Source organism: Carcharodon carcharias, chromosome 8 (genome assembly GCF_017639515.1).
Source record: "Carcharodon carcharias isolate sCarCar2 chromosome 8, sCarCar2.pri, whole genome shotgun sequence".
Lineage (NCBI taxonomy): Eukaryota > Metazoa > Chordata > Chondrichthyes > Lamniformes > Lamnidae > Carcharodon > Carcharodon carcharias.
Window position 1 is genome coordinate 89,637,951 of NC_054474.1, and position 22,138 is coordinate 89,660,088.

At 43.0% G+C, this 22,138-nt stretch overlaps 1 protein-coding gene across 3 annotated transcripts in view; it reads right to left on the reverse strand.

Annotated features, from left to right (window-relative positions):
* Positions 1–22,138, reverse strand: part of LOC121280741 (dedicator of cytokinesis protein 2-like) — a 627,095-nt gene that overhangs the window by 206,285 nt on the left and 398,672 nt on the right. For all 3 annotated transcript variants that reach the window (XM_041192879.1, XM_041192878.1, XM_041192880.1), the window contains one exon: positions 15,179–15,277. In XM_041192879.1, the coding sequence (XP_041048813.1) occupies positions 15,179–15,277 (99 nt within the window). The remainder of the gene's footprint in view (positions 1–15,178; positions 15,278–22,138) is intronic.

Below are 22,138 nucleotides of genomic sequence, written 5' to 3' on the forward strand. Positions count from 1 at the left end.
CTGAGGGAATCGTATTCCATTATATTTTGAATAGTGCACTCCTCAGCTGAGTAAAGCAGATTCATTTTGTTGATCACAGCCCCTACTGAAACCTTTTCCTTTCCCCTGGCTCACTGGATTCCTTCCAAAGTATTCTCAAGTCACAGAGGCAATGAGGCAAAGAACCAATAAACATGGGTTTTGGAAATTAAGAGGTCAGTTAGGATTAGCAGGGTGGACTCCCTCATTAACAGGAATGTATGAGGCTGCTCAGTCAGAATTTCACCGGTTAAACAGTTGGGAAATCAGGACAACTTAGGCTTGTACGTCACATTATCTAAAACAAAAACAGAATTACCTGGAAAAACTCAGCAGGTCTGGCAGCATCGGCGGAGAAGAAAAGAGTTGACGTTTCGAGTCCTCATGACCCTTCGACAGAACTTGAGTTCGAGTCCAGGAAAGAGCTGAAATATAAGCTGGTTTAAGGTGTGTGTGTGGGGGGCGGAGAGATAGAGAGACAGAGAGGTGGAGGGGGTTGGTGTGGTTGTAGCGACAAACAAGCAGTGATAGAAGCAGATCATCAAAAGATGTCAACAACAATAGTACAATAGAACACATAGGTGTTAAAGTTAAAGTTGGTGATATTATCTAAACGAATGTGCTAATTAAGAATGGATGGTAGGGCACTCAAGGTATAGCTCTAGTGGGTTTTTTTTTATTTTATATAATGGAAATAGGTGGGAAAAGGAAAATCTTTATAATTTATTGGGAAAAAAAAAGAAGGGGGAAACAGAAAGGGGGTGGGGATGGGGGAGGGGACTCACGACCTAAAGTTGTTGAATTCAATATTCAGTCCGGAAGGCTGTAAAGTCCCTAGTCGGAAGATGAGGTGTTGTTCCTCCAGTTTGCGTTGGGCTTCACTGGAACAATGCAGCAAGCCAAGGACAGACATGTGGGCAAGAGAGCAGGGTGGAGTGTTAAAATGGCAAACGACAGGGAGGTTTGGGTCATTCTTGCGGACAGACCGCAGGTGTTCTGCAAAGCGGTCGCCCAGTTTACGTTTGGTCTCTCCAATGTAGAGGAGACCACATTGGGAGCAACGAATGCAGTAGACTAAGTTGGGGGAAATGCAAGTGAAATGCTGCTTCACTTGAAAGGAGTGTTTGGGTCCTTGGACGGTGAGGAGAGAGGAAGTGAAGGGGCAGGTGTTGCATCTTTTGCGTGGGCAAGGGGTTGTGCCATAGGAGGGGGTTGAGGAGTAGGGGGTGATGGAGGAGTGGACCAGGGTGTCCCGGAGGGAGCGATCCCTACGGAATGCCGATAAGGGGGGTGAAGGGAAGATGTGTTTGGTAGTGGCATCATGCTGGAGTTGGCGGAAATGGCGGAGGATGATCCTTTGAATGCGGAGGCTGGTGGGGTGATAAGTGAGGACAAGGGGGACCCTATCATGTTTCTGGGAGGGAGGAGAAGGAGTGAGGGCGGATGCGCGGGAGATGGGCCGGACACGGTTGAGGGCCCTGTCAACGACCGTGGGTGGAAAACCTCGGTTAAGGAAGAAGGAGGACATGTCAGAGGAACTGTTTTTGAATGTAGCATCATCGGAACAGATGCGACGGAGGCGAAGGAACTGAGAGAATGGGATGGAGTCCTTACAGGAAGTGGGGTGTGAGGAGCTGTAGTCGAGATAGCTGTGGGTATCGGTGGGTTTGTAATGGATATTGGTGGACAGTCTATCACCAGAGATTGAGACAGAGAGGTCAAGGAAGGGAAGGGAAGTGTCAGAGATGGACCACGTGAAAATGATGGAGGGGTGGAGATTGGAAGCAAAATTAATAAATTTTTCCAAGTCCTGACGAGAGCATGAAGCCCCCCACACACACACCTTAAACCAGCTTATATTTCAGCTCTTTCCTGGACTCGAACTCAAGTTCTGTCGAAGGGTCATGAGGACTCGAAACGTCAACTCTTTTCTTCTCCGCCGATGCTGCCAGACCTGCTGAGTTTTTCCAGGTAATTCTGTTTTTGTTTTGGATTTCCAGCATCCGCAGTTTTTTTGTTTTTGTCACATTATCTATCTCTTTGACCAAATCTTACTATGCGACCCAGTGCCTTGAGGTGTTTCAGTGTGTACAAAGCACTTTATAAAGGCAAGTCATTGTTATTTCTGCCATTTCTGGGTCTTTTTTAAACTCCAATCGCCTGCTTTCTCTGCAGAGGGTAAATTTAGTGCTCTCACATTCCCATAGGGAGCCCTGCTCACAGGAAGTGCAGTCAGACATGGGGCTATACTGTAGTTCTGATTCTCCCTTCAAGCTTAGGTTCTCACTGGGGAACGTGGACGCACTGAATTTGCCCTGTTATTCCTTAATGGGCACACTCAGGTGCCTATCTCCCCTTTTAAAACTCTCAATTGACTTTGTATCTGTAACGTTGTTGAGGCCTGACATGCTGATCATTTTGCCTTGCTCCAATGTTTTATTTGTTCAAAGTAGCCTTTCATGCGCCAAAGGACTTTTGAAGAAATTAATCTTTTTTATTAAATATTCAGGGAAATATAAAAATATTGATGCGTACAAGCTGTAACAGTAAAACGTTTCCCCAAGGACTTCAAATGGAATTAGCTGCCAGAAGTCAAAGCTCAGTGAAGTTATTACATACTCTCTTTGCAAACAGGCAGAATAGAAAGAAAGAATGTGCATTTATATAGCACTTTCCTCGTCTCCAGGCTGTCTTACAACTAAATAAGTAATTTTGAAGTGTAGTCACTTAAACTTGGAAACCATGGGTGGGCTTTTCCAGCCCCAACACTAGTGGGCATTGTCGCGGGTGGGGCAGAAAAATGTGGAGAGCCATTGACTTTTAACGTTTCTCCATATTTTTCTGTCCTTCCCACAACAATGCCCACTGGTGTTGGTGCCAGAAAATCCCGCCCTGTATAGTGCATACATGATATTGATTGGGGATAAATGTTGGCTGGGCATCATGACAACTTCCTCCTCTTTTGAATAATATCACAAGATTTTTACATCCAGCTGATGAGACAAGCAGAGACTCATATTTAACACCGTATTAGCAGCTCTGGCAGCGCAACACTTGCTCAACAATTCCTCAGGTACTGAAGTGTCACCATCGTCAGGTCCAATTGGGTTCAAGTACAGGCATCTGAACCAAGTTGATGTGTTAAGGTATGCACATTTAAACATTCACACATCACAAGGTGGATGGCTCCCCTCACTAACAGACAATCAACATTAAGTGCTCTCTTACACAACTTGATCCTAAGATTAGATGGTTCAGGTGCTTCTATACACTGCATTACCTCTCTGCAGTGTTTTTGTCCTCTAGTCTCAAAGATTCCCTTGCTGACACACAATTCTAGGCACACTTAAGAACAGTTAAGTGCCTGTCCTTCAAGTGAAAGCCTTGATCAAATGTTGGGAAGGTATTTGAGCGGAGCCTGATCTCACCTTCACATAATTTACACACGGGAAATGAAAGAGACCTGGTGACCCTCCTGCTTGCCAATAAAGTGAAGCTATTGCGGCAATGCTTGGTGGCTGTGAGTAATGTAAATCAGATATTGGAATTTATTTAACTAGTCAATATTGAGCAGAGATAGTGAGGTAATTCTTCCACTTTATGAATCATTGGTGTGACACAATTAGCATACTGTGCACAGTTCTGGCTGCCTCAGTACACAATAGACATTGCAGCCACTGAGGAAAATAATCAGAATGATAGAGGGATTGGATTGTGAAGAGTGATTATGTAAATTGGACATGTTCTCAATGGAAAAGAGAGGTGAGAGGTGACATGATTGTTGTTTGTAGGATTCTAAAAGGATGAGATAATGAGGAGCATGACAAGCTATTTCATCTTGTTCAGAATAGTACAACCAGAAGACACAACCTGCATTTGAAGGAAGGGTAAATTCAAAACTAATTTGCAGAAACAATGGGCAGGATTTTCCCTGTGGGCTCCTTAAGCCTGCCATCAGGCTCAAGTAGAGGTGTCAGAACCTTGCAATGTGTTGGAATCAGTCACTCTTTGTGAATTTCCCCAGAACAGCCAATGACCTAAAGACTGGCTCAATATCCAATTAAGGATGGTGAGTGGGCTCTCAAAGCTGGTGGTGCAATCAGAGTCTTTCCAGCTTGAAAGCAGCTATAGCAGGTAAATAAAAGAGAGGACGCTTCAAAATGGAAGCACCCTCTCTCCAACTTTTATACATTTAAAATAAAAAAATGCCCTTTGCAACCAGGCCACTACAATGGATGGGAACTTACAGCTGATGCTTAACCTAGGCAAGCCAGGAGTGGCTGTAAGTCAACAAAGAGCACTGTCCTTACACCCTCCGCCCAGTTAACTGCCAGGAGGCTGTCTCCAGGCATCTAAAGTGGCCCCTGTTTCCTATGGGAACCTGTAAACTGGCTGGAAAATCCCTGTTGGCCTCCTTAAATGGCCGTTAATTATTTTAAGCAACTACCTGCCAGGTGCAGGCTGGTAGTTCTGCTGCATCCTGCATGCAACCCTCCACCCACTCGCCCACTCGCCCACTCACCCCCCACAACCCCCACCCCCCTCACACGGGATCAGGATGGAGCAACAGAGCTGACATGCTAGCCAGTGGCGCTATTTTTAGCACCCTCGCTTACCTCTGTTCCTAGTCGCAGTGAGGTTAAAAATTTGGCTCAATATTTTAGTGAATGAGTGACCAGTCTTTAAACAGGAAGCCCAGGTAGATGGTGGATTAAGTCATTCAAATGCAAATTGGACAGATTTCTCTCATACGTGACATGACATATGTCATACTGTTGGAAAGAACAGGTGACTTTTGACCAGTGGTTGTTAAAATTGACAGCTTTCCTTTTTCTCACATCCAGGTCTGTGGTAAACTAATTGATGGAAACTGATTCCCATGATTAGTCAACAACTCCATTATCAGTGCTTCATATGACCACCAGGATGGGAGAAGGTCACCTAGGTGAAACTTATTATTTTTACATCTCACAATTCCTTTCACACTTTCAGGCCATTACTGACAAAGGGCTGCAATGTCAGAGGCTCTGCCTTTCAACTGAGATGCAATGTTGATTCCTGAAGTGGAGGCTTTTCCCAGTGCCCTGGCCAAAATTCCCCATTCAGCCAAAAGCCCCTGAAAACAGATTGATTATGTGTAGATGCAGAATGGCTGATCTATTTGCTTACATACTGCAATTTTCAAGAAGTAAGTCATTAAGCGAATCGCTTTCAGACCTTTTGACAAGGTGCTATACATAAATAGAAATGTTATTATAGATTGTCAATAGATGAAGCCAGCTCATGTTAAGTAACATTCCAGGTCCAAGTAAACTAAGATTGCATCATTTGCTGCAAATATGGACCAGTTGAATGACGTTTACAGAGCTTGTTGTAGAGATTATTTTGGCATTAATTTTTAAGGCTTTCTATATTGTTAGTTCTGATTTTCTAGAGGGAAGAAATCTATATTCCTGGCAGCTTGGAAATGAACTCAATAAATTTTTTGCAAGAAATATTGAACAGTGTCTTATAAAAAAAATCCTGCAATTTCAACCATTTATCTCTTATCATCAGCTTAAGATTTCTCAGTATCTCTGTTTGTAGGAACTTGTCCCCTAGCTAATGGAAGTGACCTTCTGAACATTCCTAGCACAAGTGACGGTTCTGTACTGTATCATTTAAGTGAAGTGGTCAATGCGATTTGGGAAGTTCCAGGAGTTTAAGCTGATTGAAAAGTACAGCAATTGGGGGGGGGGGGGCGGGGGGGTAGAAATGTCAAAAGAGGGAATTTGTTGGGGTTCAGCTCTATTCGCTGCTCTCCTGAAGGTAAAGTGCAGTTCCAAAAGTAGCATTGGACGTTACCCAAGAGGCCATTCATCATATGAAAGCTGCAAAGATGTGGTTCGGAAACTCTCAGAAATATTTCCTTTTACATTCAGGGAAACTTCGGATCATTCAAATAGCTTTTTGCTTTTTCTTTTCCTTCTGAAAAGTGTTAGTAATTAATCATTTCATTTATTTTCTATTTTGTTTCATCTTTGCATCTTTTTTGTCAGTATCTTTTTTCTGGCTTTCCTTCTGTGTGACTCTTTCTCTCTTTCCCATTGGGCAGAATTTTGTCAGTAGCACACCATTCCTGATGGCAGAACCAAAGGTGTGCATCACTTCCGTTGCTTTGCTTTTTCCTAGTTGGCATGCTACTATAGTTAAAATTTAAAGTGTTGGTGGCGTGTCTGGGAGACAAGGGCGATTCAACGACAGGGGAAGCTTTTCACTGGTGAAATCCCTCATCAGGCAACAATGCAGGAGGCATGGGTGGGCTTAGCCTCTTGGTCAAACAAGGAGGCCCTGCTTCATAACCAAAGGTTTCCTGCCCAGCTCCATTGCCATCAACATAACACTTGAGAACAGAAAGTTGACACCTGTGTTTTTCAAATTTAAATTTCACTTGGTAACTATTTCACATTAGATTGGTTTCACTTTATTGATGTGTGCACCATCATTGTTTGTTAAGACTAGCTTAGTCAGAGGGCTAAATGTACTGGTATGCCTCACAGTTAGTATGCATTGATGGTTACAAAGGAGTCAGGGGCATTTCCTTTATTGCAAAAGAAACAATGTTGTGTTTTTTTGTTTGCTCTTTATTGAAGGTTAATGTGCTGTATTCGTCACTTTGTGGTACATGGCTGAACTTGCAGGCTCAGCTGGCTCTCCCTGCATTGCAAAGGACATTGTCCAAGGATGTTCTCAGCAGGGATAATTGAAGTGTTGTATGTGAACTCAAATTCCTGTAAGGACTCTCCCAACTAATACCCTAAGATGGACCCACATGTGGGCAATACTGACCAAACCCTTTAGGCTCCTCATTTTCTTACCTTGACTGAATGACCCCACCACCACAACCAGAATGCCAGGTCCTTCCCACTTCACTTCTCCAAGCCCTTAACCCAATCTTCTGTCCTCCCTTGGATACCTCTTCCACTCTTCCATGCACCCAAACCCCAAAGTTTTAACACTCACACCCACCATCACCTCACTCCTGACTTGCCCTTTCTGGTCATGAGTTTCCATGTAAGCTGCCATCCTCCTGCTCCCCTTTTTTGTGCTGCAGAGTTCAAGAAGGAAAACTGCTGGCCTCAGACACAACTGCACAAAGCCGGCTTGTGCATGTCACCTTTAAATGAACATGAACTAGTGCCACGGGATTCTCGCACACTTAATCTTGAAGATAGTAAATAATTTTTAAAAGTTTCAATAAAATGAGTATTCATGGCATGGAAACATATTACAGGTATGAACTTGCTAGAGGACGGAGGCACGACACACCAAAAACACACTTCTGACTGAATCTCTGCATTTCAACCAGCCATCAGAAAACCAAAATTTTGGCCCTTGCCCAATTGTCACCTCACGTGCCACATTTCCTCTTCTTGCAGGCTCCATTAAATTCCTCCCATTATGTCTCTCCCTCTCTATCTCTTTTTCATGATTCTGTGTAAGTGTCTCTATCCTGCTATCTCCCTTTCATGCTTTCTCAATACTCTTTTACTTCCATTTTGACTTTTCCATATTTCTCTCACTGTCTCTCATACTCATGCTCTCCCTTCACTGCTGTTTCTCAGTATGAGTTCAGTTTTTTGTGGGAGAGCTGCTAGCCGCTTTTTGTGCTCTCTCCTTGTTTTCCTTATTAGTTTCTTCACTTGCCCTCTGGTCCTTCTATGTTCAGCCTGATTCTCCATTGCATTTTCTACCTGACATCTGTCATACACGTACTTGTTCCTTTTCACCTTTACCTCTATCTCTCTTGTCATCCAGAGTACTCTGGATTTATTGGCCCTAACTTTCTTTTTCAAGGGAATATACCTTGACATTGTCTGCAATACTTCTTCTTTGAAGGTGGCCCATTGTTCAGCCACCATCTTTTCTGTCAAGGTTTGATTCCAACTCACTCAACTCAGCTGCATGCTCATCCCATTGAAGTTGGCTTTCCCCCAATTAATTATCCCTGCTCTGGATTGTTCCTTGTCCTTTTTCATGGCCAACCTAAACCTTATGATACAATGGTCACTGTCCCCGAAATGTTCTCCCACTGATATTTGATCCACTTAGGCCAACTCATTCCCCCGAACCAGGTCCAGCAGTGCCTGCCCTCTCCTTTACAGGAAATATACTGTGGTAGAAGAGAATTCAGGAATTCTCACCCCTCTTGTCCCTTTGCACTATTTCTATCCCAATCTATATTTGGATAATTGAAGTTCCCCAATATGATTACTCCATAATTATTGCACCTCTCTGTAATTTCTTTTAAATATGTTTCTCCACAACCCTTCCACTGATTGGTGGTCTATATACCACACCAATCAACGTTACTGCACCTTATCCATTCCTTACCTCTAGCCAGAGAGATTCCATCCTTGACCTCTCTGGAACATCCTCTCTCTCCAGTACTGTAATAGCAACTTTAACTAATACTGCCACCATCACCCCACCTCATGCTGCCTACCCACACCACCCCCCCACCCCGCCCCCCGCCGACCCTTTTCCTCCTTTCCTATCTCTCCTAAACACCTTGTACCCAGGAATATTTAATGCCCAGTTCTGTCCTACTTCGAGCCAGGTCTCTGTTATAGCAATAATACCATAGTTTAATTTGTCAATCTGTGCCTGTCGTGCACAAATCTTATTAACTACACTCCATGCATTCACATAGATACACATTAGCCCTGATTTACTTTCCTCTTTATTCTGACCCCATCTAATGACTTACTATTGCCTATTCTAATTCTATCAAATGCTCCCAGTATTTTATCTTGAGACTACTCTCTGATATATACTTGTTATCAGTTGATATTTCACTACTTCCCACTACCAGTTTTTTTCCTCTGCTCTCTGAATTTCCCCTCAGGTTCCCATCTCCCTGCCAATCCAGTTTAAACCCTCCCCAACAGTACTAGCAAACCTCCCAGTGACAACAGTCCTGTTAAGGTGTAACCCATCCTTCTTGTACAGCTCCCACCTGATCCAGAATCAGTCCCAATGCCACAGAAATCTAAAACCCTTCCTCTTAGTCCATTTCTCCAGCCATGTATTGGACTGCTCAACCTTCCTATTCTTATCCTCACTAGCATGTGACACCAGGAATAATCCTGAGATTACTGATCTTGAGGTCCTGCTTTTTAATTTCCTTCCTAACTCCCTAAAATCTGCTCTCAGGACTCGTCCCTTTTCCTACCTATGTCATTGGTCCCAATGTGGACCACAACCTCTGGCTGCTCACCCTCCCCCAAAAGAATGTCCTGCAGCCGCTCTGTGACATCCTTGACCCTGGCACCAGGGAGACAACATACCATCCTGGAGTCACATCTATGACCGCAGAAATGCCTGTCTGCTCCCCTAACTATGGAATCCCATACCTCTTTAGCACTTCCACTCTTCCTCCTCCCCTCCTGTGCAGCTGAGCCACCTGTGGTGCCACGACCTTGGCTCTTGCTACAGCCCTCCGAGGAACCATCTCACTCGCTAGTACCCAAAATGGAAAAGCAGTTAGAGAGCATGATAGCCTCAGTGAATTCCTGCACTACCTACCTGCTTCTCTTCAATACTCCAGTGGTCATCCATTCCCTCTCTGCCTGTGTACTTCTTAGCAGCGGTGTGACCACCTCTCTAAACATGCTACCCATGTAATCCTCAGCCTTAAGGATGCATCACAGTGGTGACTCCAGCCACCGCTCAAGTTTCTGCAGCTGGTGACACTTCCTGCAGATGTAGTCATTGAAGGCACTTTGTGCCTGCACTAGTTCCCACATCCCGCAAGATGCTCATTTCACATGGCTGAGCTACACTGACGTACCTTAAGCTTTATATAAAGCGTTTACTCACCTGTCACTAGTTAATTGTCTCCTCCTCTCTCTGTCGCACCTCTTTATGAAGCCCCGTTGCTCTCTTCCTCTTGTGTTCTTTTATCTCCTTGGCTCCTCTCTAGTTCCCTATGATTACACACTTGATTTTCTCCAAATCTGGTCAGTCCACTGAGACCCACCACCATTACTACAACTAGCTCCTTTTGAACTCCCAGCTCCTCTCACGCTCTTTTATTTTGTGTTAATTAATTTAATTATTTTTCTTAATTTACTTTATAATTAACAAATCCTACTACTCAGGATAAGCTCACTACTACTTATAAATCATGCTGATGCTAATAAAACCTTATAAATAATTGACCAATTTGAAAGTCAATCAAGCAAAGCCAATGAATACTCGCCAGGCAATCACCTCCCTGCTCCCCTGTTATGTTACATCTTAATTTTTGTTTTAGAATGCAGAAACTGGTTAGAGGCCAGCCCCGCTGTTCTTGGCAACTCTTGAAGTGAACTCCCGTTCTCTCTCTCTCTCCGCACTTTCAGCTCCCATTGTTCTCGCTGACTGGTATCAGATGACATCTCCTAGGCCTTCTCTGACCTGTATAACCGCTTGCCAGCATTGTTCAATTACACTTTGCATCTAGCAATTTCCATTTTAGTGAAAATTTCACCTGTACTATCTCTTAGAAAACTGTGTTAGAACCTGTTTCTCCTGCACAGAAAACTAGTTGAATCAGTTCACTCTCTTGTGTCAACCTTGACGTCCAAATACATTGCGCTAGACATTGCCGGTATGCTTCTCTCCTTCTTCCACTCTGAGCCGCTCCTCCACATTGCCTACACAGTAAGGCAAGTTGCCTTCATTTTGATTTACAAACACTGAGTGTAATGCCACAGAATACCAGGTGTTGGGCATAATGGGCAGCAGATCCGATACTGCCTGTTTTGTGCCATCGCCTGTGAGGAATTTCTACCCTGTAAAGCCTTGTGACTTTCCCATTGTAGTCTCACAGCTATCCTTGTTAATCTTACCTAACCGGTTGCACATGAGTATCTATTTGAGAGCAAGGATGCCCAACATAGCAAACAATACTGTACATTTAAACCTTACCAATGCAACACAATTAAAGACCACCTAGAGATACATAAATGCTGTAGTTTCAGGCCCATGTCCTAACCACCCCAAGATCTTGGATGCTGAACAAAACTGTGACTAGCTAGTTTTTAGATAGGAGGCTGCCTGCAGTTACAAGCTACAAGGAAAACAGTGCCTACTAATTCTGTACACATTTCAAAATTCCTGTTCCAACATGCTTTTTCTTATTTATATCCACTCCAGTAACCATCTGTTGTTCTCTTTGTCTTGTAATCCAGAAATTCATGATTAAAACATCATGAAGTTGCTGAGGAAACAAGTACACATACAGGCTCATGGATGGAGGGGTGTTTGGCACTGAGAATGGAACTATGCCCATTTCAGGCCCCCAGTGTTAGGAAGAGTTGGCAACCTATCCAGAGACTTCAGGAATTAAGAAAGTATCTCCCAGACACCAATATAAATAACCTGGGAGAAAAATCATTGGGGGTCTAAAAATATTGGAAATAAGAAAAAAGGTTGTTCATCTAATTGGGTAAGGAATTGGGTCTGTTTGCTTTCCAATTGACATAGGAAAGTGATGCACCAGGGTGACGGATGTGTGCCAAACAATGGAGGGAATGTGGGTGTGGGGTAGCTGGAAGCAGGAGGTCATCTAGTGAAATCTTCTCGAAAATGTTCAACCAGAGTTGGGAACACTAATTCCAACAGAACCATTTATCCTCCACAGGTCCAAACTCCATCAATGTGAATTTGGTCCCCTTTATCCCCACTTCCCACACCAGTCACAATACCATCATTTCTAAGCTATTAGTGCCACTTACTATACTGTAGGCCTAGCCTTCCCACTGCTCACCCCTAAAAAAACTGAGTGCTTCACATAGGAGCCTTGCATCTACCTGAGGGAGAAGACCTCCATGGGAACATAGGAATAAGGCTATTCAGCCCTTGAGCCTGTTCCACCACTCAAAAAGGTCATTGCTGATTTGTTTCTTAAGTATAAATCTACCTGTTTGGATCCATAAACTTTACACTTGGCTAAATAAAATCTACCAATCTCAGCTTTGAAATCTTCAGTTAAGCTTTTTGAGGGAGACACTCCCAGGTCTGCACTATCCTTAATTTATGTGAAATGCTTCCAAATGTCATGTCTGAATTGCCTAGCTCAAATTTTAATGTTATGTTCCCTTGCTCTCCGCTCCCATAGGAGTCCAGAGCAAGGGGGTGGAGAGGAAATAGATTAGGTAAAGAGAAACTATCAAATCCTTTAATCATCTTATAAACATCTCAATTATACCATGTCTTTTCTCATAAATCTTTTAGCCCAACTAATTTCTGATGAATCCACAATGCACCTTCTCCAGGGCCAAAATATCCTTCCTGAGGTGGGAAGGATGTCCGGAACTAAATGGATTCCTGCAGATGAGGGTCTAAACAGAGCTTTATCTAACTGCATCATACATTCTACCCAGTTGTACTGTTTATAAACATTGCAGTACCACACCCTTTCTCTGACCTACTCCTAAAAGGTACTGACTTGGGACAGTCCAAATGGTTTCACAGCTATCAGAGGAAGAAAGTTTTGATGTGAGGCTTTCATGATTAAAAACATTATGAAGTTGCTGTGGAAACAAATGTACCTTTTGGAATCATTCCCATTTCAGATAGAGTTGTCAAATTTTCTGCTTTGCCTATACAACCAAACATTTAGCTGTCCTTAGCTCTGGAATTCCCTCCCTGAACTTCTCCACCTCTCTTTCCTTCTTTAAGACGCTCCCTAAATCCTACCTCTTTGAATGTTTTTGGTTCCTTGTTCCCTAAAAGTTCCCTATCTAACTCAATGTCAAATTTTGTTTCAGAATGGTGCTGCGAAGTACATTGGGATGTTTTACTACATTGAAGGTACTATATAAATACAAGTTGTTGTTTGGTATTCCAGCCTCTTAAGATAAAAGCTAACATTAATTTCTTTAGTTACCTTTTGTATTCATCCACTGACATTTTAGTGATTTCTCTACCTGAACCTCTAAATCGCTTTGTTCCTCCACAGTTTCAAGCTGATCACCATTTAGAAAAGACTCTGATATATCTTTCTTAGTTCCAAGATGGTTGGACTCTCACTTCCCCACATTCAACTCCATCTTGCTGCAACTTTGTCCACTGACTTAATCTATCAACTTTGCCACTTTCATGAATTTAGGGGTTGACAGGGACTGAGGCCTGCATCATCCAAGCTTGTGCATCGTGAAAAGGTTAGAGCAGGCTTGATGGGCTAGGTTTTCAGGGAGTCGGGGAGACTCTGCAGACCTTTAAAAATGATGGCGGGATAGACAATAGTCCCCCGCAATTTTCATGGAGTTGGGCCAGCTTTTCAAGGTGCTGTGAACCATAGGCTGGATGAGGGGACTTTTTGAAATATAAGTTCAAAAGATCATACCCTGACCCTTGTGAACCTATGCCCTTCCACCACCCCCCACCACCACAACCCTGGCCCCTCGTATCCTCCATGCCAACCTATGGCACTTCTAGGCCTATTCACTCAGTATACACTTTGTACAGAATCAGTAAACCCTATAGCAATAATGGCATGTTTGGAGAAACTTTAAAAAACTAATCATTCATTCATAACTTTCAACTTTCTTTAAAAAACCTTATTTTATTACTGCCCTATAACAGTATCAATCATCCAGACCTTTAAAGTTTCAATAGCAGAAACTACAATCACTTGACCTATCCTTATCTTGTGTAAATGAACATTGTGCAAATGACATAACAGATCCAAGAGAAAGAGTAGTCAATCAAGCCTTGTTTTCCCATAAGCGTAGCTGTTTCAACAGACCAATGGATGCCTAGCTTAATATGAGGCTTATAATGAGGTTTGGCTGTGCCTAAGGGAAAATACTGCGCCTCCTCTGTAATTTATTCAGCCAATTAAACAATGTTTATTTACACAAGATAAAGAATATTAAGTGCTTGTAGTTTCTGCTATTGATACTTTAAAAGTCTAGATTACACTTTTATATGGCTGTAGTCAAAACTATTTTTTTAAATAAAGTAGAACGTTATGAATGAATTACTAGTCTTATAAAGCTTTTCCACACATGCTACTGTTACAATTATGTTCATTGATTCTGTAGAGTGCATGCTGAGTGAACGGGCATGAAGTGCCATAGCTTGGCATGGTGAGTATGAGCGGCCATGGGGGTGGATGGGTAGCATTAGGTGGCATGAGTTGGCCTGGATGTGTTAAGGGGAATGTGAGGGGAATGAGGGATGTAAGGGGTGAGAATTACAGCGCTTTTTAAAATACTACTATTACTATTACAATTTGGATAAAGTCCTAGGGCACCAAGGCGGGCCTTTTAAACAGGCCACCTCAGACCCGGCAGCCCCTGTGGCTGCCTCCGAGCTCTTTCCAGGGTCCCTGTTCCAGTTATCACCTGCCACCTCACCTCCCACCCACCACCCACCGCCACCCCCACCGCCCCCCCCCCACCCCCACCCCCCCCAACCACCCCACAACCCCCAGAATGAAAATCCCGCCTTTGCAGGCACTTTCTCCCGAAGTGGGCAGGCTGGGCCAGGAAATTTCCAAACCTCCGCTACCTGCCTTCAGGATGAAAATGCAGCCTGGCATGTCTGATCCCAGCCTTTAATGTTGGCAACTACTTGTACTAACAAATTCTCTCTGTGTGAAGTCCAACATTGGCTAACATGCCTGGGTTTTCAAAGGATTCATCTTGTGAGCCCATGCTTGCGTCAAGGTTACACGGATGTTGTACACAACTGGATCAAAGACCACACAGAATGCACACTTCATCAAAAAACCTGCACTAAACTCAATGGCTCCTTAGCAGCAACCCTGCCACACAATGACTTTAAAAAAAAATAGGCAACAAATACTGGCAGCTTCTGATAACAGAGGACCTTGAAAAGCCACATCCTTTGTTATGATGCCAGTGTTCAGTATGGAGCTAACACTGACTCCATGGTACTTTTTCTGTTTTCACCTCAGAGTGTCGTGAGTGAAAATGAGAAATCTAATAAAGATCCCCTTTCTTCTATTCCCCCTAAATAAACCACTGTTTTAAAACTAATACTTTAAAGCTGGGATGAATTTCCTTAATTTAAAGAAAAAATTATTTGAGTAGCACGGAATTTATGCACAAAGGGCACACGATAGTTCAAGTGCTGATTTCAGTAATAGAAAAGTATTACTCACCACCAAGTCTTGGTTTGTGCGGAAGGATTCCAGATAATGGGAGTAATGCTTGTTATCCATCTGCTTGAGTATTGCAGTCATGCATGCCACAAAGTTACTCTGCAATGGAGAAACACCAAGAGAATTAACCATAAAGGATGCTATATAAATGTAAGTTCTCTTTCTATCTCTTTTTTTTCATTTTGACAAATGCACCAGCAGCTCCAGAAGCCAACTCCTTTGATGTAACAATCATGATCACAGCCAGTACTGATTCCATGGTACTTTTTAAAATCTGTCTTCAATGCAGGATTACACAACTCCAAGTGAGAAAATGATAATGTTAGATAATGCTCTATACCCTCTCCCCTCCCCACATTCAGATGGGTTCAATAACTGTTCAGTGATCTGCTTTAAGGTTATGGTCCATTCACATCCCATCCCCAACTCAACCTGTGCCTCCTAGTCCTTGAACTTCTCCCTTTGAAAAAAACAGAATTGAGATGCAGACCTTTTTGAGTTGAGTTTAAAATTACTTTAGAAACATGGCTATGAAAAAAGAGGGGCATGGGGTAATGACCAAGATCAGGATCCCAGATAATTTTTTTCAATTCCTAGAGAAAATTTCCTTCGATTTTTACCAGCTGTTTTTGGACAGGTCGGGGGCATGGGATTAAGGAAAATAGGAAGGGGAAATATCCAGCTGTCTGTGTTTTCTCTGAACATTGCCCACTCTGCCACTTGCATAAAGGAGGTGGGGATTTGTCCACTGCATAATTTACTCTTCCCAGTCCGCCTCACAGCAACTGCACCAGAGCAGCAGAGCAGTGGGAGGGGCCATTCGAAGGCTCTTTGTAAAGGACATTCAAAATGGTCAGCAGTACAAGGCTAGAGTTGACCTAACCCATTCCCCAGATCTGAACACCCATTTGGCATTGAGGAAATCGAGCTGCCACCAGGTACCTTGAGGTTGAGGTTGTTGTTCACAAAGAAATTGCAGTCCCAATCGTTTCAGCTATTGCAGCAGTTTAGCATTGTCCCCCTCCAAAGTGGCACATTAGATGCAATGTGGTGCTGTGGAGCCATGCCTATTAACTGGGATGAGATCAGCAAACTCATTTCGCTCTGGAATCAGACCATTCTAGTCCAATCTATAGACCAGAGCACATAATCTAGGCTGACTGATACTCCAAATCAGTATTGATGGAGTTGGTACACTGCTCGAGGTGCCATCTTTCAGTTCAACTGTTAGACTGAGACCCTGTCTGCCCTCTCAGATGGACATAAGAGATCTCAAGGCACTATTTGAAGAAGGGCCGTGGAGCTCTCTTGACCATACTGAGCCTTCATCGAGCATTACTGCAACAAATTGTCAGGAAATTTATCTCAAGGAAATAAAAAAACAGGCTGTTTCTACAATGCACAGCTAATTTCACAATGTCAATTTACATTTGGGGCAAGTTGAAAAACTAGCCTTGTCCCTTTCACCACCACCTGCACCATCTCCAACCCAAGGGTGCTGAGTCCAACTGGGGGCACCCCACCCAATGTCCAAGCTGAGATCAGCTGAATCAATGCAGACAAGTGCACTAGTGCAGTTACGTGCCACACCGAATAGGGCACTTGCCCACTAAATCCATTTGGGAAGCTGAAAATTAATCCTTAACATGAATAGCAATTAATGTGAAAGACAATCAGCACCCATGTAAGTCGCACTTCTAAAGTTATAAATATTCTGGGAACACTGCATAAACTCATCAAGCTTTAAGCAACTGGTGCTGAAATATTCTCATCGTGTCTGAAATTCACATCCAAATGTTACATAGTTGGACAGCACTGTGCGTCAACCATGAGCATCTTTAGTTTTATTAAGTTGAAAGTTGCAGCTAGCATCACGATGTGTCGTGCAATGTCCCAGCCCCACAATTACCAAGTGAATCCCAGTGGGTGATTGAGAAACCATGCTGTCACATCCAGTTAGAAACTGAGAGGAACGTCTTGAGGTCAATGTTGTGCAGTTTAATCAGAAGGTACAAGACAGTTGATGCCAGGCTGGGAGACATGGAAGAGATTGCATTCAGAAGGGAAGTTGGGACAATAGAACAGAAATTTGAGGCATTAAAACAAAGATTAAGGATGGCACCGGGAATGCCAAGCAGTTTTTTTTCATTACAATTCATTTCTATTATTCAGAACAGGTGGGTATTCTAAATTGGTGACTGTGTTTACTCAGAGGTGCCTTGGGAGAGTGGGAGGTGTGAAACATCTTTCAATAAAGCTTCAAAGCCAAGAGAGAACTGAGCTGATGAATATGGCCAGTCCCTTAACTAGCAGCTGTCATTACTGCACCTGTTGTACACTTCACAGTTCTACATCTGTCCTATGGTACAAAGGACCCAGTCCTAGTGAACTTACTAATCGACATTTCACCAGTTCCTTCTTAAATACACGGTTGCTTCTGAGGATTTTTGCTCTCATAAGGTGTCAGTGCTATAGAATGGAACATCCTACATTTCAGGACACCTGGTACCTGCATCAATGTCTCAGGGTTAAGTGCAGAGCCAAGCCTCATCTCCGCTGCCCCAGTATTGTGCCCTAGCTCCAATCTGTTTTAGCTTACCAATTCATTTTAGTTCTGACCATTGGGACAACCCTGACCTCTCAGAAGGTTCACTCAGTCCAGCAATGGACTGCTACCTTGTATGGGCATTTCCAAGTTATCAGGGAAGATGTGGGACCAGTTTATTTCTGATGTGTTATTTCTGTTTTTGTGCCCAATGCTATAATGAATTACAGAATTTCTTATGATGAAGAAGGTCCAACCTTCAGCCCTGGATTTTCTTTTGTCAAGTGAATTATAATTGCATTATATTATTTTTGATCTCGATATCCCAGTTCACAGGTTAATCCTTGCTCCTGCTTCTGGTCTGCTAAGCAGGAACCTCGGCTGGAAAATGGCAGTGGTCTGGACAGACATCACATAAGCAGAAGATTGTGCTTGGCTGCGTTGCTTGTGCTGCTGAATAGACTGCTGAATAGACTGCTGGCATTCTGCTCAGATTGAATGTAAGAACTACCAACCAACAGCTTGACCCTTATTAGGTACCACAGCCAGCGAACATCAGCATCTTCTGGAGACAAAGGGTTAACACTGGTGGAGGATGCAGAAATTTGCAAACTAATTGATTTTTTAAAAATATTCATTCTTGGGATGTTAGCATTGCTGGCAATGCTGGCATCTACTGGCCATTTCTAAATGCCCTTGTGAAGTTGTTGATGAGCCTTCTTGTAACCTGTGTGGTGAGGGTGCTCCTACAATGCCATTAAGTAGGACATTTCAGGATTTTAACCCAGTGATGAAGAACTGGTTATTAAGCTTTAAATCTGGATGACGTATGACTTGGAGGCGATGGTGTTCCCATGAATCTGCTACCTTGTCCTACTATTTGGTGGAAAACAAGTGCTGCCGAAGAAGGCTGCAATGCGTTGCTGTAGATGGTACACAGTGATAGCCAATAGCATTGTCATGACAAGGAAGGAAAAATACTGAATTACAACTGGAAATATTGGCCTTTAAAAAATAAGACCTGAGTTTTTTTAAAAAGCACATAAGCCACTGGCTGGAATGCTGCAGGTGACTCCCTCAGAGGTAATGGAACCCCACCCTGTCACCAGACAAGGCACTTCTAAAGACATCCAGAAACTAATTGCTCCCTCCGCCAGAGACAATGGGACATAATGGGAATGAATATCATCTCATCAAGAAATCCTGTGAGCAATGCCCAGACAGATTTGTGAATTTGCTTCCCACTTGGAATATACAAAGAAGGGAATAAAAGTGAGCTGAAAAGCTGCCCCGGTGTCTGTCTGTTGGTAGGTATTCTAAGAAAGAGCAAGTGCTGGAAGTTTGACTCAGAAGTAACAGCCACACACAGTACCCCTGCAAATCACCATTTTGCAGGTATTCCGGTTTTTATATATATATTATATATAATATATATGTATATTCACTTACTTCAAGCTAAGTTCTTACTTTTAACCTATATGACCGTATATGTATGTGCTTTATCCTTTCTCACTTTTCGTAGTTAATAAACTTACTCTTACTTTTAACTCAAGAAAGTCTGATTAAATTGGCTCCTTCAAAACCAGTCAATTGGTTTGGGAGAAAGGTATCTGAGAAAGGGATCCTTTTTAGATGAAATCTTGTTTGTTGGGGGGCGGAGTTGGTGGGGTGGGGTGGGGTGGGTTGGGGGGTAGGGGGAGTGGGCGGGGTGGGGTGGGTGGTAGGGGGGGAGGGTGGGGTGGAGTGGAGTGGAGTTGAAAAAAGACAGGGGGAAAAGTTCATTCCTCCCACCTGGGGCATAACAATTTGGGGGTGTCCCAGCCAGATAGTGACAAATTGAGGGGTCTCACCTGGATCAACAACTTTGGGGAACCTCACCTGGGTCATAGCAGCATTAATTTATTAAACTACCCCAACTACATCATCATCATTAAATAGAAATGAAGTTATGGAGAATAAAATATATTCTTATCCTTCCTGTACCTTCTCGTAGAAGTCCTGTCAGTGTTGGTTCTGTGATTTACATGAAGGCCATCCAGCATAAAGACTGAAAATGTGCATTACTACATATATCTGATGTGACTCCTTTCAATAACTTCACTACTTTCTAAGCAGAGACAACGAGGCTGAGTCAGCCTCAGCAGAGAGCAGAATGGGAAAATAAATCGATCTTCTGAAGCTGCCTTCTTACTGAAGTCACAGCAGGAGAAATAAAGTGGGAAGCAGCAGGAAAGCTGAGGCTAAGTAAGGACATGGCTTGGGTCTGCAGTGAGAAAGCAAAAGCAAGATTTTACTAATGAGCCACAGCAAGTGAAGGCACAATAGATTAGCAGGTAGCAAGTGATGTAGTGATGTCCAAGGGGAGAAGATTGATGTGCAGTGATTAACCCAGTCAAAGGTCACTTAAATATTAATGGTGTACTTTTCAGTCATTGCAGTTGGCATGTTAGTATATTTCATGCAATTTGAGAGCAGCCATTGAAAGCTGGGAGACCTCTATGGTCTGGGAGGTCTTTGCCCTCCCACAAGGACTCCAAGAGCACATAAAGGGAAGTCACAATCTGAGCAGCAAGTCACCAGGATGGTTTCCTTTCTCTGGCCTAACAAGCTAATGCGAGAATTTGGACTCCAAACCCAGGGCCCGGGAGAATGATGATGGTGCTTGGAAGTCTGCAATGTGCAACCATTTACATTTGCCGGTACAGTAAAAGCTACCTGTGGACAAGGTCTAAGTGCTGAGTACTGGATCATCCATCAGTAGCACCATTACATAAAGACATAAAGCAGATCTGGTAAAGAGATACTGCCTAAACAAAAGACCACCAACAATAGTTAGCTTAATATAGGGACACAGCAAATATTCTTCAGTACAGTACAGAGGGGGTGCTGCACTGTCAGTGGTGTCACCCTTCTGCTGCTGAGGTAGTAAACTGAGGCTACAGTAACTTTCATGAGTGGACATAAAATGTCTCATCACTATTTCTCAAAAAACAGGAGAGTTCACCCTTGTGTCCTGGTCAATATTTATCCCTCAACCGATCACTAAAATAGATGCTGTGGTCATTATCTCATTGTTGGGAGGACCTTGATGTGAGTAAATTAGCTGCTGTGTTTCTTACATTACACAACTTTAGGCCTTACTGACCTTCCCTGATATCCAGGAAGGTCTTGACCAGCTGGCTATGCTTTTTTTACTGACTGTACACACACTTATTTTACACGTGAGTAATATAGATAAAGATGATCTATAGATATAGATAATATAGATAAATAAACATGCCCTCTGCAGAGTGTTGGAGACAAGAATGCTGGCAAGAGCCAAAATGACGTTGTGACTGAAGGCCACAGGGCCTGAAATGCTTCTAACCACAGTAGAGGAGACAAAGTGGGAAGCCTTAGAGACCACAGGTGATGTGGATAAAAGTCGAGCATCTAGCTGAAACGTTGACTGCACTCGGACAAGTACAAAACTGTCAAAACTCCAGCAAGATTAGAAATTGAAAGAAACGTTTGTCATGGAACTGTAGAATGATAGAATATTCCAACACAGAAGCAGTTCTTTCAGCCCACCAAACCTGTGCATGTGTTTTTTCTCCATTAACTCACTGATTCCACTCTCCTGTTTGCTCGCCAGTAGTTGCTTCAATAGTTCCCTTTTTTCAAGCTACTATTTAATTTGCTTTTCTAAGAGTTGGTGACCTCTGTTTCACTGGCAGCCAGTGGCAGAGAATTTCATACTGCACGTTCTGTATAAAGGAGTATTTTCCTGCCTGCCCTTAATACTTTTTGAGATAATCTTAAATTTGTACTGTCATTATCACCTCCCTAAGTTAAAGCAACAATCTATCACCATTCAGCTTATCATAATACTTGATAATGTTGAAGATCACTATCAGCTGGCTCTAAAGATTGATTCTTTCAACTTTTCGACTCCAGTGAGAAAAGGCTCAACTCCTTACATATTGCTTCGGATGTGTAATCCTTTTATTCCTATTTACGTCCTGGAGAATGTACACTGCATTGTTACCGTATTTATAGCCCACCTTGCTTTGTGGAATAAAATCCCATCAAAAGCAATCAATATGATGCTGATTATCTACTTTAAGAAGCTAGCAAATGAATATCTCATTATGACAGACACTGAATGAGGAATATAATAAGCCAGAAATGTTGCTAGATGATAATAGACCGAGGTCCTCTACCACCTTGATCATAACATGGTTGGATGTTGAAGTTGTCAACTAGCCATAGCAAACACTATCTGTGAGTCAGTCTGCAACAGACCCAGCCATGTTTTGAGGAAAATCCATTGGTGGAAAGCCTTAGGATCCACAGGTCCAAAGTCACCTGTTCCTCCCAAGCATGCTGACTTACTCCATCTCATTCCATAAATGCTCATTTACTGTACCTCAGAG